Source organism: Oncorhynchus kisutch, linkage group LG4 (genome assembly GCF_002021735.2).
Source record: "Oncorhynchus kisutch isolate 150728-3 linkage group LG4, Okis_V2, whole genome shotgun sequence".
Lineage (NCBI taxonomy): Eukaryota > Metazoa > Chordata > Actinopteri > Salmoniformes > Salmonidae > Oncorhynchus > Oncorhynchus kisutch.
Genome location: NC_034177.2, coordinates 59869070 through 59886703, shown reverse-complemented (window position 1 = coordinate 59886703; position 17634 = coordinate 59869070). Strand labels below are relative to the sequence as shown.

Sequence of the window (17634 nt, the reverse complement as noted above, 5' to 3'; positions counted from 1 at the left end):
CATTCTATTGATGGGAAAAAAATCATTTGTAACCGTTATTTAACTAGGACAAGTCAGTTAAGAACAAATTCTTATTTACAATGACGGCCTCAGGGGTGTGATGAATATTTAAGTGAATTAGTTATTTCTTTCATTTTCAAAACATTTGCAAACATTTGTAAAAACATGTTTTCACTTTGTCATTATGTGTAAAGAAACCAATTTAATCTATTTGGAATTCAGGTTGTAACACAACAAAATGTAGAATAAGTCATGGGGTATGAATACTTTCTGAAGGCACTGTATGTAACTTCAATACTGTACAAATAATTATAGCCCAGTGACCTGATTAGTTACAATGTTTCCCCTGTAAACCTAAAGGCTGCAGAGGACCTCCATCTTTACATTCAGTGGTCTGTGCTGTGTCTGTTTGTGAGGAAGACACACCCATCTGTACTAAAGAACAGCCACAGGAGACCACCTCACTGCCGTCTTGCCAGGTAAACCTGGACGACGCTGGGCCAATTGTGCGCCGCCCTATGGGACTCCCAATCACGGCCGGTTGTGATTCAGCCTGGACTTGAACCAGGTTCTGTTGTGACGCCTCTAGCCCTGAGATGCAGTGCCTTAGACCGCTGCGCCACTTGGGAGCCCCATGATTTGGAAAAGCACACATCTGTCTATATATAGGCCCCACAGGTGACAGTGCATGTCAGAGCAAAAACCAAGCCATGAGGTCGAAGGAATGGTCCGTAGAGCTCCAAGACAGGATTGTGTCGAGGCACAGATCTGGGGAAGGGTAGCAAAACATTTCTGCAGCATTGAAGGTCCCCAAGAACACAGTGGCCTCCATTATTTTTAAATGGAAGAAGTTTGGAACCACCAAGACTCTTCCTAGAGCTGGCCACCTGGCTAAACTGAGCAATCGGGGGAGAAGAGCCTTAGATAGGGAGGTGACCAAGAATCTGATGGTCCCTCTGACAAAGCTCCAGAGTTCCTTTGTAGAAATGGGAGATTTTTCCAGAAGGACAACCATCTATGCAGCACTCTACCAATCAGGCCTTGATGGTAGATTGGTGAGACAGAAGCCACTCCTCATTAAAAGGCACATGACAGCCCGCTTGGGGTTTGCCAAAGGGCACCTAAAGGACTCTCAGACCATGAGAAACAAGATTCTCTGGTCTGATGAAACCAAGATTGAACTCTTTGGCCTGAATGCCAAGCGCCACATCTGGAGGAAATCTGGCACCATCCCTATGGTGAAGCATGGTGGTGTTTTTCAGCAGCATGGGCTGGGAAAATAGTCAGGATCGAGGGAAAGAGGTACAGAGCACGTACAAAAAGAGCAAGTGCTAAGTGATCCTGGTCCAGAGCCAACCACAGGAGTATTCAGGAGCCCGCTCTCAATGACTGTAGGCAACCTGCTGCTGTCGCTCTGCTAATCGTTAGATGGGGGAAGGAGAGGAGGTAGGGTGCACACATGGGTAAATGGGGGGTCCTGCCTTGATAGGGTAACTGATTAAAAAAACTAGTCAATTGTGTGAGTCAGGGGCTGGGCCCAAGCCCATAGAGAGCCAAATAGGGGAAAAAAGAAAGAATATTTGTTTTATTTATTTATTTCATTTTTTATCCAACCACAGGAGCCGCCCTCAATGTTGAAAATACACCAGAGAGCATAAGGCACTGCATCTCAGTACTGGAGGCATCACTACAGACCCTGGTTCCATTCCACCCTGTATCACAACCGGCCGGGATTGGGAGTCCCATAGAGCGGCGCACAATTGGCCCAGCGTCGTCTGGGTTAGGGTTTGGCCATCATTGTAAATAAGAATTTGGTCTTACCTGACTTGCCTAGATAAATAAATAAAAAATAAAGGAAACACCGACACAGTTTCTTAAAAGGGTGTTTGGCCACCACAATCTGCCAGAACAGCTTCAATGCACCTTGGCATAAATTCTACAAGTGGACCTAAACCATGCCAGGACAATACTTTGTAGAGCCACCTTTTGCAGTGATTACAGCTGCAAGTCTCTTGGGGTATGTCTCTATATGCTTGGCACATCTAGCCACTGGGATTTTTGCCCATTCTTCAAGGCAAAACTGCTCCAGCTCCTTCAAGTTGGATGGGTTCTTCTGGTGTACAGCAATCTTAGTCATACCACAGACTCTCAATTGGATTGAGGTCTGGGCTTTGACTAGGCCATTCTAAGACATTTAATTGGTTCCCCTTAAACCACTCAAGTGTTGCTTTAGCAGTATTCTTAGGGTCATTGTCCTGCTGGTAGGTGAACCTCCGTCCCAGTCTCAAATCTCTGGAAGACTGAAACAGGTTTCCCTCAAGAATTTCCCTGTATTTAGCGGTATCCATCATTCCTTCAATTTTGACCAGTTTCGCAGTCCCTGCCAATGAAAAACATCCCCATGGTGTTCTAGGGGCGATGAAAGGTGTTGGGTTTGCCTCAGACATGGCATTTTCCTTGATGGACAAAAGCTACATTTTAGTCTAATCTAACCAGAGTACCTTCTTCCATATGTTAGGGTAGTCTTCCAGATGCCTTTTGGCGAACATCAAACATGTTTGCTTATTTTTTTCTTTAAGTAATTGCTTTTTTCTGGCCACCCTTCCATAAAGCCCAGCTCAGTGGGATGCTTGGCTTAAAGTGGTCCTATGGACAGATACTCCAATCTCCTCTGTGGAAATTTGCAGCTCCTTCAGGGTTATCTTGGGTCTCTTTGTTGCCTCTCTGATTAATGGCCTCCTTGCCTAGTCTATGAGTTTTGGTGGGCGGCCCTCTCTTGGTAGGTTTGTTGTGGGGCCATATTCTTTAAAAAAATGTAATAATGGATTTAATGGTGCTCCGTGGGATGTTCAAAGTTTCAGATATTTTTTCATAACCCAGCCCTGATCTGTACTTCTCCACAGCTTTGTCCCTGACCTGTTTGGCGAGCTCTTTGGTCTTCATGGTGCCACTTGCTTGATGGTGCCACTTGCTTAGTGGTGCTGCCGACTCTGGGGCCTTTCAGAACAGGTGTATATATACTGAGATCATGTGACAGATCATGTGACAGATTAGATCAAAATCAAATCAAATCAAATTTGTCACATACACATGGTTAGCAGATGTTAATGCGAGTGTAGCGAAATGCTTGTGCTTCTAGTTCCGACAATGCAGTAATAACCAACAAGTAATCTAACTAACAATTCCAAAACTACTGTCTTATACACAGTGTAAGGGGATAAAGAATATGTACATAAGGATATATGAATGAGTGATGGTACAGAGCAGCATAGGCAAGATACAGTAGATGATATCGAGTACAGTATATACATATGAGATGAGTATGTAAACAAAGTGGCATAGTTAAAGTGGCTAGTGATACATGTATTACATAAGGATGCAGTCGATGATATAGAGTACAGTATATACGTATGCATATGAGATGAATAATGTAGGGTAAGTAACATTATATAAGGTAGCATTGTTTAAAGTGGCTAGTGATATATTTACATAATTTCCTATCAATTCCCATTATTAAAGTGGCTGGAGTTGAGTCAGTGTCATTGTCAGTGTGTTGGCAGCAGCCACTCAATGTTAGTGGTGGCTGTTTAACAGTCTGATGGCCTTGAGATAGAAGCTGTTTTTCAGTCTCTCGGTCCCAGCTTTGATGCACCTGTACTGACCTCGCCTTCTGGATGATAGCGGGGTGAACAGGCAGTGGCTCGGGTGGTTGATGTCCTTGATGATCTTTATGGCCTTCCTGTAACATCGGGTGGTGTAGGTGTCCTGGAGGGCAGGTAGTTTGCCCCCGGTGATGCGTTGTGCAGACCTCACTACCCTCTGGAGAGCCTCTGGAGAGCGGTTGAGGGCGGAGCAGTTGCCGTACCAGGCGGTGATACAGCCCGACAGGATGCTCTCGATTGTGCATCTGTAGAAGTTTGTGAGTGCTTTTGGTGACAAGCCGAATTTCTTCAGCCTCCTGAGGTTGAAGAGGCGCTGCTGCGCCTTCTTCACGATGCTGTCTGTGTGAGTGGACCAATTCAGTTTGTCTGTGATGTGTATGCCGAGGAACTTAAAACTTGCTACCCTCTCCACTACTGTTCCATCGATGTGGATAGGGGGGTGTTCCCTCTGCTGTTTCCTGAAGTCCACAATCATCTCCTTAGTTTTGTTGACGTTGAGTGTGAGGTTATTTTCCTGACACCACACTCCGAGGGCCCTCACCTCCTCCCTGTAGGCCGTCTCGTCGTTGTTGGTAATCAAGCCTACCACTGTTGTGTCGTCCGCAAACTTGATGATTGAGTTGGAGGCGTGCGTGGCCACGCAGTCGTGGGTGAACAGGGAGTACAGGAGAGGGCTCAGAACGCACCCTTGTGGGGCCCCAGTGTTGAGGATCAGCGGGGAGGAGATGTTGTTGCCTACCCTCACCACCTGGGGGCGGCCCGTCAGGAAGTCCAGTACCCAGTTGCACAGGGCGGGGTCGAGACCCAGGGTCTCGAGCTTGATGACGAGCTTGGAGGGTACTATGGTGTTGAATGCCGAGCTGTAGTCGATGAACAGCATTCTCACATAGGTATTCCTCTTGTCCAGATGGGTTAGGGCAGTGTGCAGTGTGGTTGAGATTGCATCGTCTGTGGACCTATTTGGGCGGTAAGCAAATTGGAGTGGGTCTAGGGTGTCGGGTAGGGTGGAGGTGATATGGTCCTTGACTAGTCTCTCAAAGCACTTCATGATGACGGATGTGAGTGCTACGCCCCGTCGTTTAGCTCAGTTACCTTAGCTTTCTTGGGAACAGGAACAATGGTGGCCCTCTTGAAGCATGTGGGAACAGCAGACTGGTATAGGGATTGATTGAATATGTCCGTAAACACACCGGCCAGCTGGTCTGCGCATGCTCTGAGGGCGCGGCTGGGGATGCCATCTGGGCCTGCAGCCTTGCGAGGGTTAACACGTTTAAATGTTTTACTCACCTCGGCTGCAGTGAAGGAGAGACCGCATGTTTTCGTTGCAGGCCGAGTCAGTGGCACTGTATTGTCCTCAAAGCGGGCAAAAAAGTTATTTAGTCTGCCCGGGAGCAAGACATCCTGGTCCGTGACTGGGCTGGATTTCTTCCTGTAGTCCGTGATTGACTGTAGACCCTGCCACATGCCTCTTGTGTCTGAGCCGTTGAATTGAGATTCTACTAGATTGCACACAGGTGACTTTATTTAATTAATTATGTGACTTCTGAAGGTAATTGGTTGCACTATATCTTATTTAGGGGCTTCATAAAAAGGGGGTGAATAAACATGCACGCACCACTTTTCATTTCTTTCTTCAAAACAAGTAATTTTTTTCATTTCACTTCACTTCACCAATTTGGACTATTTTGTGTATGTCCATTACATGAATTCCAAATAAAAATCCATTTCAATTACAGGTTGTAATGCAACAAAATAGGAAAAATGCCAAGGGGGATGAATACATTTGCAAGGCACTGTATATGATATTATTTGTATCCCTCATTTACTCAAGTGTTTATTTTATTATAGCAGATACCAGTTGTCTACAGTTGGGAAGGCCGCAATTTGGCCAGCATGGGTGCCAAATATACAGCTTGTTGCTTTGTGGCCATAGACATAATCCATAGAAGGGTTTTAGAACCTCTTACCCTGGCAATTTGACTATTGAACTCATGGGTACACCAGCAATGGCTGCCAGTCCTGACTTGAATCGGAACTGCCATCTATGGATTATATTTCTATGGTTGCTTGTAGCTGTCTGTTTGCCTTTTTAAAATTTCAAAATACAATCGAGGGAAAAACGTACAAATGCCTACTGCTGAAAAGAGAAGACTAATCTGTCTGTAGACTCCCAATGTTTAGCAAACAGCAGCACTGTTTTTCAAAGTAGCTCCTCTTGAGACTCATCCCAAACCATCTCAATTGGGTTGAGGTCGGGTGGTTGTGGAAAACAGGTCATCTGATGCAGCACTCCATCACTCTCCTTGGTTGAATAGCCCTTACACAGCCAGGAGGTGTGTTTTGGGTCATTGTCCTGTTGAAAAACAAATGATAATCCCCAATGATCACCCGACCTTAACCCAATTGAGATGATTTGGGATGAGAAGGACTGCAGAGTGAAGGAAAAGCAGCCAACAAGTGCTCAGCATATGTGGGAACTCTTTCAAGACGGTTGGAAAAGCATTCCAGGGAAAACTGGTTGAGAGAATGCCAAGAGTGTGCAAAGCTGTCATCAAGGCAAAGGGTGGTTACTGTAATGGGAATTTTAACGTTTGTGCTCTTCTTTATAACTAATTGCTGTGTTCTATTCATGTGCTGTTCTATAAACCAATTTCTGTGTTTATGCAAGTGGCTGACTGTACAAATCCTCACTATCAGTAGCTGCAATTTGGCAGTACACCCAGACCTTGTTTTGAGAACGAACGACTGTGTTTTTATTTTATTTGTACCTTTATTTAACTAGGCAAGTCAGTTAAGAACAAATTCTTATTTTCAATGACGGCCTAGGAACAGTGGGTTAACTGCCTGTTCAGTTTTCAGAACAGACTAAAGATATCTCAGTTTCAAGGTCTCAGCTTAGAGAGGAGAAGCCTTGTTATTGTTCTGTCACATGTTATGAAACAGCATTGGTCGGTGACATGAATGAAACAAAAAGGTAATGATCAATTAATCAATTAATCAATTAATGAATTCACTAAATCATACAAATATAACTTGTCTGTGTATAGCCGTATAAAAGACAACTGCTGGGTCTGCTCAGGAGGAGCTCCTGATTGACATGTGTGCTGTGGTGCATTGAGTTGGTTGAAATCTCTCCAGCGCAGTGAAAATAAACAACGATTCACTTAAGATTGACTTTGAGTGTCCCTGTGTAAGAATTTTTCCACAACACTACTTTCAAGAATATAAAATATATTCTGATTTGTTTAACACTTGGTTACTACATGATTCCTTATGTGTTATTTCATAGTGCATGTCTTCACTATTATTCTACCATGTAGAAAATAGTACAAATAAAGAAAAACCCTTGAATGAGTAGGTCTGTCCAAACTTTTGACTGGTACTGAATGTAGGGGAAATCACTGGAAAAGCGTGTCATTTCTAATGAGTAAGGTTCTAATTTGAAAGTATGAGTAGCAGAGGAGAAGGCAAAGACTGCGTAGACTGCCTGGCTGCTGCACCTGTCAAGGCTATTTTCCCTCCAGGCCCTAGCTTAGAGAGGAAAGACCCCCCCCCCCAACAGAGTCCCAAAGTTAAGGGGACTATGACTGGGTGTCCCAATCGTATACACACAATACTAAACATAGACTGAGAATAGACACAATACTATTCCCTGACACACCAGAGCTACTAAACCATAGAAGGTGATACCGAGCATGCTTAATACTGAGAGAACATAACCATGACGTCAAGAACTAACGCAAGTTAACACACCAACTGATAGACGGCAAAGTTAATTTGCCACGTGCACAGGATACACCAGATGTAAAACAGTACGGTGAAATTCTTTCCCAACAATGCAGTGATAATATTAATATCGATAAAATACAAAATAGAATAAAAAAAACATAAGTTGAAGAAACATGAGAATGCAAGTATATTCAGGTCAGTGCCAGTACCCTATTCAATGTGCAGTGGTACTGGAGTGGTTGAAGAAGGTTTATACATAAAAAGTGACCGGTAGTAGAATATACATATAAACAGGGCTGAAAAATTACAGGTAGCAGGAATATACTAATGGTAATACATACAGTACAAGTCAAAAGTTTGGGCACACCTACTAATTTCAGGGCTTTTCCTTATTTGTACTATTTTCTACATTGTAGAATAATAGTGAAGACATCAACACTATGAAATAGCACGTATGGTGTACTGTAGTAACCAAAAAAGTGTTAAACAAATCAAAATATATTTTAAATGTGAGATTCTTCAAAGTAGCCACCCTTTGCCTTGATGGCAGCTTTGCACACTCTTGGCATTCTCTCAACCAGCTTCATGAGGTAGTCACCTGGAATGCATTTCAATTAACATGTGTGCCTTCTTCAAAGTTAATATGTGTAATTTCTTTACTTCTTAATGTTTTTGAGACAATCAGTTGTGTTGTGACAAGGTATTGTTGGTTTACAGAAGATAGCCCTATTTGGTGATGCAGAAAAATGATGCAGAAAAAATTATCCATGCTTTTGTCACTTCTAGGTTAGACTACTGCAATGCTCTACTTTCCGGCTACCCGGATAAAGCACTAAATAAACTTCAGTTAGTGCTAAATACGGCTGCTAGAATCCTTTGAAAATTTGATCATATTACTCCAGTGCTAGCCTCCCTACACTGGCTTCCTGTCAAAGCAAGGGCTGATTTCAAGGTTTTACTGCTAACCTACAAAGCATTACATGGGCTTGCTCCTACCTATCTCTCTGATTTGGTCCTGCCGTACATACCTACACGTACGCTGCGGTCAAAAGACGCAGGCCTCCTAATTGTCCCTAGAATTTCTAAGCAAACAGCTGAAGGCAGGGATTTCTCCTATAGAGCTCAATTTTTATGGAACGGTCTGCCTACCCATGTCAGAGACGCAAACTCAGTCTCAACCTTTAAGTCTTCACTGAATACTCATCTCTTCAGTGGGTCATATGATTGAGTGTAGTCTGGCCCAGGAGTGGGAAGGTGAACGGAAAGGCTCTGGAGCAACGAACCGCCCTTGCTGTCTCTGCCTGGCCGGTTCCCCTCTTTCCACTGGGATTCTCTGCCCCCCCCCCCCCTTGGGTTGTGCCGTGGCGGAGATCTTTGTGGGCTATACTCAGCCTTGTCTCAGGATGGTAAGTTGGTGGTTGAAGATATTCCTCTAGTGGTGTGGGGGCTGTGCTTTGGCAAAGTGGGTGGGGTTATATCCTTCTTGTTTGGCCCTGTCCGGGGGTGTCCTCGGATGGGGCCACAGTGCCTCCTGACCCCTCCTGTCTCAGCCTCTAGTATTTATGCTGCAGTAGTTTGTGTGTCGGGGGGCTAGGGTCAGTTTGTTATATCTGGAGTACTTCTCCTGTCCTATTCGGTGTCCTGTGTGAATTTAAGTGTGCTCTCTCTAATTCTCTCTTTCTCTCTTTCTTTCTCTCTCTCGGAGGACCTGAGCCCTAGGTCCATGCCCCAGGACTACCTGACATGATGACTCCTTGCTGTCCCCAGTCCACCTGGCCGTGCTGCTGCTCCAGTTTCAACTGTTCTGCCTTATTATTATTTGACCATGCTGGTCATTTATGAACATTTGAACATCTTGGCCATGTTCTGTTATAATCTCCACCCGGCACAGCCAGAAGAGGACTGGCCACCCCACATAGCCTGGTTCCTCTCTAGGTTTCTTCCTAGGTTTTGGCCTTTCTAGGGTGTTTTTCCTAGCCACCATGCTTCTACACCTGCATTGCTTGCTGTTTGGGGTTTTAGGCTGGGTTTCTGTACAGCACTTTGAGATATCAGTTGATGTACGAAGGGCTATATAAATAAATTTGATTTATGATTTGGTAAAAGACAAAGTCAATATTATGGCAAGAACAGCTCAAATAAGCAGAGAAACAACAGTCCATCATTACTTTAAGACATGAAGGTCAATCAATACAGAACATTTCAAGAACTTTGAAAGTTTCTTCAAGAGCTGTCTCAAAACCAATCAAGCGTTATGATGTAACAGGCTATCACGAGGACTGCCACAGGAAAGGAAGACCCAGAGTTACCTCTGCTGCAGAGAATAAGTTCATTACAGTTACCAGCCTCAGAAATTGCAGCCCAAATAAATGCTTCACAGAGTTCAAGTAACAGATACATCTCAACATCAACTTTTCAGAGGAGACTGAATTAGGCCTTTACGGTTGAATCGCTGCATAGAAACCACTACTAAAGGACACTAATAATAAGAAGAGACTTGCTTGGGCCAAGAAACACAAGCAATGGACATTAGACCAGTGGAAATCTGTCCATTGGTCTGATGAGTCCAAATGTGAATTTTTGGTTCCAGCCATCACGTCTTTGTAAAATGCAGTTGGTGAAATGATGATCTTTGCATGTGTGGTTCCTACCGGGAAGCATGGAGGAGGTGGTGTGTTGGTCCTTTGCTGGTGACACTGTCTGTGATTTATTTAGAATTCAAGGCACACTTAACCAGCATGGCTACCACAGCATTCAGCAGCGATATTTTTCAACAGGATAAAGACCCAACACACCTTCAGGCTGTATAAGGGATATTTGACCTAGAAGGAGAGTGATGAAGTGCTGCATCAGATGACCTGGCCTCCACGACTGTGGTGGGACTGATCACCAACGCCTCATCATCGTCAGTGATCAGTCCCACCACCGTCGTGTCATCAGCAAACTTGATGATGGTGTCAGAGTTCTGCGTGGCCACGCAGTCGTGGGTGAACAGGAGTACAGGTACTAAGCACGCACCCTTGAGGGGCCCCGGTGTTGATGGTCAGTGTGGCCGATGTGTCTACCCTCACTACCTGGGGGGAGGCCCTTCAGGAAGTCCAGGATCCAGTTGCAGAGGGAGGTGTTCAGTCCAAGGGTCCTGAGCTTGGTGAAGATCTTGGAGGGGGCTGTTGTTCAATGCTGCACTGTAGTCAATGAACAGCATTCTTACATAAGTATTCCTTTTGTCCAGGTGGGTGGGGGCAGTGTGGAGTGCAATAGGGATTGTGTCTTCTGTGGATCTGTTGGGGTGGTAGACGAACTGGAGTGGGTCCAGTGTGTCTGGGATGATCGTGTTGATGTTAGCCACGACCAGCCTTTCAAAGCATTTCATGGCTATATATGAGTGCTAAGGTGCAATAGTAATTTAGGCAGGTTACGTTGGCACGGGGTTCTTGAGCGAGATCACACAGTTGTCCGGAACAGCTGGTGCTCTCATGTATGGTTCAATGATGCTTGCCTCGAAATCAACATGGAAGGCATTTATCTTGTCTGTTTTCCCTTTGTAATCCGTGCTAGTTTTTAAGCCCTGCCACATCTGTCGAGCATCAGAGCCGGCATAGTAGGATTTGATCTTGGTCCTGTATTGATGCTTTGCCTGTTTGATGGCTCATCTGAGTTTGTAGTGGAATTTCTTATAAGCATCCAGGCTAGTGTCACGCTCCTTGAATAATAACAGATGTGAGAGCTACAGGGCGGTAGTCATTGTGGCAGATAGCCTTAGACTTCTTCGGAACAGGAATGATGGTGGTCAGCTTGAGATGTGGGGTTTACAGACTGGGACAAGGAGAGGTTGAAAATTACTGTGAAGATGCCTGCCAGTGGGTCTGCGCATGCTCTGAGAACGCGACCTGGAATACGGTTCGGCACTGTGGTCTTGTGAGTGTTGACCAGATTAAAAGCCTTACTCAAGTTGGAGAGCGAGATCACCCAGTCCTCTGTGACAAGGAGGGGGCCTCATGCACGGCTCAGTTTTGTTTTGTCGAAGCGTGCATAAAATGCATTGAATTCGTTAGGTAGAGGAAGCATCGTTGGGCAGATCACGGCTAGATCTTCCTTTGTAATCCGTGATGGACTGTAGCCCCTGCCACATGCTTTGATCGTCGGAGTCAGTGTAATAGGATTCCACCTTGTTCCTATATTGTCCTTTTGCCTGTATGGGGGTTCTGCAGAGGTCGTAGCAGGACTTCTTGTATGCGTTTGTGTTCTCAACCGTTGACTCTGGGTTTGCTGTGATAGGCCTGTGTGCGGTAGCTCTGTCCTTTAGTTAGTGAGTACCTCTGTGTTAATCCAGGTCTTTGATTGGGGGGGGGACATCGTCGGGGATGCATTTCCTGATGAAGCCAGGGATGGAGATGGTTAGCTCGTTGATGCTATTGGCAGAGTCCTGGAACATATTCCAGTCAGCACTAGCAAAGCAGTCCTGCAGCTTAGTCTCCGCTTTGGTGGACCATTTCTCTATGGAGCGTGTCACAGATACTTCCTGTTTGAGCTTCTGTTTGAAAACAGGAAGCAGTGGTATTGAGTCATGATCTGATTTGCTGAAGGGAGACGAGGGAGGCCTTGTATGCTTACTTGTGGGCATCACGTGTTTTAGTGACGCAGAATGAAAATCAGCGGCAACAAGAAAAGCAGCCTCCGGGTGCTTGGTTTCCTGCTTGTTTATAGCTTCGTACAGTTTGTTAAGTGCCATCTTGTTGTTGTCCTGAGGTGGAATATATACAGCAGTCATGATAACAGATGAAAACTATCGGGAGGTAGAAGGGTCGGTATTTGACCATAGTGTATTCCAAGACAGGTGAACAATAGGTTGAGACTTCCACTGTGCTATAGTTTGCACACAATTTGCTGTTGTTGACGAAGAAACTTACCCTTCCCCTCTCTGGATTTCCCCGAATCCATTGTCCTGTCTGCTCAGCGAATGGAGAATCCATCGAGTTGGATAGTCATTGGGGGTATCTCTCAGAAAAACTGAGAATATTCCAGTTAGAAGAGTCCAGTTGATAGCAAATTTGTGATCGGAGGTCATCCATCTTATTATCGAGTGATTGGCCAATAGAATGGAGGGAAGTGGTGGAAGGTTTTCCCTTTTGCCCTAGTCTCACCAAGATGCCAGCTCTTCAGCCTCTTTTTCGCTGCCGCTTCCTCTTGGGAAGCCCAAAGATTGGGTCGTAAGGTACAAGAACCCAGGACAGAAATATTTGTAACTACACATTTTATTCCATAGACACTTCTTTACATGTCTGTTCTCAGCAGACACTCAGCATCCCGGAGTCGCCTCTTCACTGTTGACGTTGAGACTGGTGTTTGCGGTTACTATTTAGTGAAGCTGCCATTTGACGACTAGACACTCTAATGTACTTGTCCTCATGCTTAGTTGTGCACCGGGGCCTCCCACTCCTCTTTCTATTCTGGTTAGAGACAGTTTGCGTTGTTCTGTGAAGGGAGTAGTACATAGCGTTGTACGAGATCTTCAGTGACTTGGCAATTTCTCGCATGGAATAGCCTTGATTTCTCAGAACAAGAATAGACTGACGAGTTTCAGGAAAAAAGTTCTTTGTTTCTGGCCATTTTGAGCCTGTAATCAAACCCACAAATACTGATGCTCCAGAAACTCAACTAGACTAAAGAAGGACAGTTTTATTGCTTCTTTAATCAGAACAACAGTTTTCAGCTGTGCTAACATAATTGCAAAAGGGTTTTCTAATGATCAATCAGACTTTTAAAATGATAAACTTGGATAAGCTAACACAACGTGCCATTGGAACACAGGAGTGATGGTTGCTGATAATGGGCCTCTGTACGCCTATGCAGATATTCCATTAAAAAATCTGCCATTTCCAGCTACAATAGTCATTTACAACATTAGCAATGTCTACACTGCATTTCTGATCAATTTTATGTTATTTTAATGGGCAAAATATGTGATTTTCTTTCATAAACAAGGATATTTCTAAGTGGCCCCAAACTTTTGAACTGTAGTGTATATATAAGATAAAACATGGACTTGTATACTATGCAGACAGATGTTTCACCTAGTCGGCTGTAGGATTCAAACCAGCAACATTTTGGTTACTGGCACAATGCTCTTAACCATTCAGCTACCTGCCGTCAGGCCACCTGTAATTATGTAATCCTAAGGTACTATGCCTTCTGCTGACCTTTTCAGAACATTCCAAATGACAACAAATGTGTAATGATAGATTTTGATCAATACACGTTTAAGATTTGAATGTCTATTTCAGACTCTGTAAGATCCATAACAGTCGTTTTCTTTCCTCTGTAAAGTAATAAATGGAAATAACCACATTTTCCAAATGTTTGTTTTTTGTGTTCAGCCAAACCTTTCCTTCGACATGGCTATCCATGTTTTGACCTAAGACTTACAAATTCAGACTTTGGCTTATATGTTCAGTCTCACCAAAAAGCTTGCCCATTTCATGTAACATCGATGATGCTTCCTTCTTTGCTTCTTTTCTACAACATGCCAACACTCTGTTTTCTGGGGAAATTTACTCCCACCAAAGGGTTCCATAGACACACACATTTACATTTTGTTTTGTCCATTCTGTGAGACATTCAAATTGTGATTTTGCATGCAAATGTAATGTCCATAATGCAGGAATCACTCTTCTGTTATTTCTTGGCAAATAGGCCACAATCCGTGTTCAGATATTTAAGAGCATTGTCATGTGCTGATAAAACCCATTGGCATTTTAGAATGCTGCGTACACACACTGGCACACAAACACTGTTATGATCGAATGTTCCAGACATTAAACAAAATACACAAACAGGGGCACCTATAAACAGGGCGTCCGGAAGAGTTAGAGAAATTTGCATTTTTAAGTGAGTGTATACTGTAAATACTAGCTCAGTGTCATGGATGTCCTGATCAGCTGGGCACAGTCGTCAATTCAACCATGAAATTGAAATTGTGATTCAGCCAGTGTGTGCCCAGTAGGGAGGCATATTTGAATATTTGCATTCAAATTCAAGCCCAAACATAGCAAATATGACTGTTTGCTTGTCAGTTTACAATTGACAAAATACCTATAAGAAGTGCTTTTCTTATTGTCCTTCTTTTCTTTGAAACAAAATCAATATATATTTCAAAATGTGTTGAATAAGTACTCCAGCAAAAATACTGGAGTGTTCCTATCTGACAACGTCAACAACATTCTGAATATCAAAATTGGGCCACTTTACATCATATTGCTCACTCACCCTCGATTCCTGTGCTTCTTTCATATGTCCATTTAGATTATGTCTTCAACAGGAAAATAACGCATTTGTACTCAGATTCTGCTATGTGGTGAGTAATCGCCTGTTTTAAGGCTCATATGTGCTTGCTGACCACACTGACTCACCGGCTGACTTCTCATGGTATTACATTTCAATGAGGCAAATTTAGAATCGTTTCAGAGAGACTGCAAGAGCAGATCCACCTCCCGGGGAAAGCATGGGGCATTCAAATCAGCTAGCTAGTAAATCACAATAAAACGTGTGTACTACCACCTTGTGTACAACCTTGTGTACTACTATCAAAGTACTACCCGAGTTTACAGTACATTTTCACTTTTTATTTTTATTTTTTATTACTAGTCTATATTTTTCCATTTAACCTGAAAGTAGTCTATGGGGATGGGATAAAGTTTCATCAACTGTTCAGATTTGTTACAAAAGCCACTGCTAACTTTAGCCACTGTAAAGCTAGTTAAAGTTAGAAATGGCTATTTGAACTGTGGATGAAAGTTTCTCCTTGCCCTATAGACTACTTTGAGAGTATGTTGAAAAATAAAGATTATTGTTAAAAAAAAAAAAAATGTGACGATATCCTTTAAATGAAGATATGCATCTATGGCTACAAAAACACTAACATTGTAGTTGAGTTTGAACGTTTGGTTTCGCCTTACCGGACTTCGGGCATGGGGAGTCCTTGAACAATGCAGTCCAGCTGGACCTTGCTGCCCTCCGACACCTCCCTGCTTTTCAGTTTCTGGATGAAGTGAGGGGGCTCACAGATGGGGTCGGCTGTGTACACTCCAGGGGTGATCTCCACCAGGGCAGGGCTCTCAGCCTCATCCACTTCATCCTCCTCCAGCACCTCAGTGTCATCATACTGCTCCTCAGTAGTCCTGCAGTCCTGCATGGGGAAGTCAGCGTGCCCATAACCCGGGTCCATGTCCAAACCTGGGACCTCTGGCGGCTGAATGCAGAAGGGATTAGCAGGCCTCTCCATCTCCATTTCGAAGTCTTGGAGAAGAATGGGCCGTTCCCTGTCGTCTGCATTCAGGGAGTAAATGCTCCCATCGGCTTGGACCTTGTTGGCTCTGCTCCTATGAGCTTTGCACGATCGGGGCCGTATCCTTTTGGAGCTGTTTGCCTTGAACAGAGAGGAGAGCTCCTCGATGAAGTCCGCTGCCTTGTTGAGGAACTCCTTCTTGGACTGGTTCTCCAGGCCGAACGCCGGGGTGTTCCTCCCCCCAGCCCCTGGTCTCTTAATGTCCTCCCGGTTGTCCTTCACTGCAATATCTTGGATGATGGACGGTGGGAACGACTGTATGTCTGTCCTCATCGAGTTGTCCTGGATGGACGGTTGGGACGGCTGATATATCTGTCCGTCTGTCCTTATAACATTGTCCTGGAGGGACAGAGGTGGGTATGGCCGTCTCTCTGGCAAGAATGTCGGGTGTGTTGGTAGGGGTTCTTTTAATTCCGGATCAGGCTGGGTGTCGGGAGTGTCGGAGGTGGCAGAGGGGGAGGCCTTGACATCTGACCTCTCTTCGCGGGCCTCGGGTCCAATAGCCTGACAGGCCAGGTTAACACTCTTATCCAGTTCTTCCTGACTCAGGAAGGCTGAGAGGTCTGGGAGCTGGTGTTGCGGCTCGTCCAGCCCCACAGAGTCAGCCATCTTGCCTTTGAGGGGCCCGTAGACCAGGCGCCGTGAGGAGGAGTCGGAACGACTCATCTCGCTGTGTCTCTGGTGTGCTCGTGCTTCGGCCAAGTAGTTCTCTCTCAAGAGCTGAGATAATGATGTAGGCTGGTCCACGCTGTTCTCTTGCATGCTGTGGGGGAATAAAAGGGTTTAAACGGTTTATTTTAGTGTATCAGTGTATATTTTCTATTCCCCCCGTGAAACAGTATAATTTAAATAAGTTCAGTCAATGCTTCTCCCATGAACTCAATATTTGACAGAACGAATTAAATGTTGGTAAGATCACAGAATACTTTGGAAGTCATCTCAATAAGATTAACAATGTGTACTCCACTCGTTGGTCATAAAACATTCCTATTTTAGGATGCGCTTCTGCAGTACTACCTTTCTCTTTCAATTGCAATGGAAATTCACAGTACCCCATACACAAATACCACCCCCACAAAAACTGTTGACACACAGTGTCATTCTTTGGAATCGGTTTGCTAGGCTTAACATTCGTGGGGTCATAATTCTTTCACAAAATCAGCAAGCAGCCACATGGCTTGGAGTTAGGGCACAGCTACAAACCTGACTAGGGAGTGTAATTGGTCAATATGACTAATTGTTTCAATAACATACAAAATATCTTGTTTCATTATTCATTAAGCAGAAGGAAAACAAACACTAGACTCGAGTCTAGAGTAATCACACCCATTTGAATACTAATAAAAGCATGCCAACGTGTTTCAACCCAGTGCTAAACCACAATGCATTTGATACCTATTAAAATACTCTTTTCATTTCTAAACACCTTAAACCTCTTGTGGCCCCAGACAGAGATTTAGTTTCATGCATGGACATTGGATCTCACCCAACTTGGATAAGCATAGCTGTTTTCGGTGCATTTAAGACATCATTTTCCTTCATGCCCAGCCTTTAAAAAGCTTTTTGACACTATAGCTCCAAGTAGTTATTGAACCCAGAAACAGGATAGGGTACACAGATGCTACTGACACTCAAATCTGCGCAATTAAGAGAGGCAGCAATGCCCCTTCCAACAGACTTGCAGCCACAGCTGTTGTGTACATGAATCCTTTGCAAACAGCCTCCAAGCCCCCCCCCAAGTCATATCTAATTATAGAGGGCTCAGGGCTCAGTTTACATGAACAAAATCAAGAAAAAAAACTGTTATCCTCATCTTCTGTGCACTCAAAAAGGATTTGATCACTTACCAAAAAAATCTAATCACACAACCAAATCATTTTGTTTGAGTTTATGAGGGAG

General features: G+C 44.2%; 1 protein-coding gene across 2 annotated transcripts in view; it reads right to left on the bottom strand.

Annotated features, from left to right (window-relative positions):
• Positions 1–17634, bottom strand: part of mypn (myopalladin) — a 56279-nt gene that overhangs the window by 38201 nt on the left and 444 nt on the right. For both annotated transcript variants that reach the window (XM_020481456.2, XM_020481457.2), the window contains exon 2: positions 15347–16498. In XM_020481456.2, the coding sequence (XP_020337045.1) occupies positions 15347–16497 (1151 nt within the window). In that variant the 5' untranslated portion in view covers position 16498. The remainder of the gene's footprint in view (positions 1–15346; positions 16499–17634) is intronic.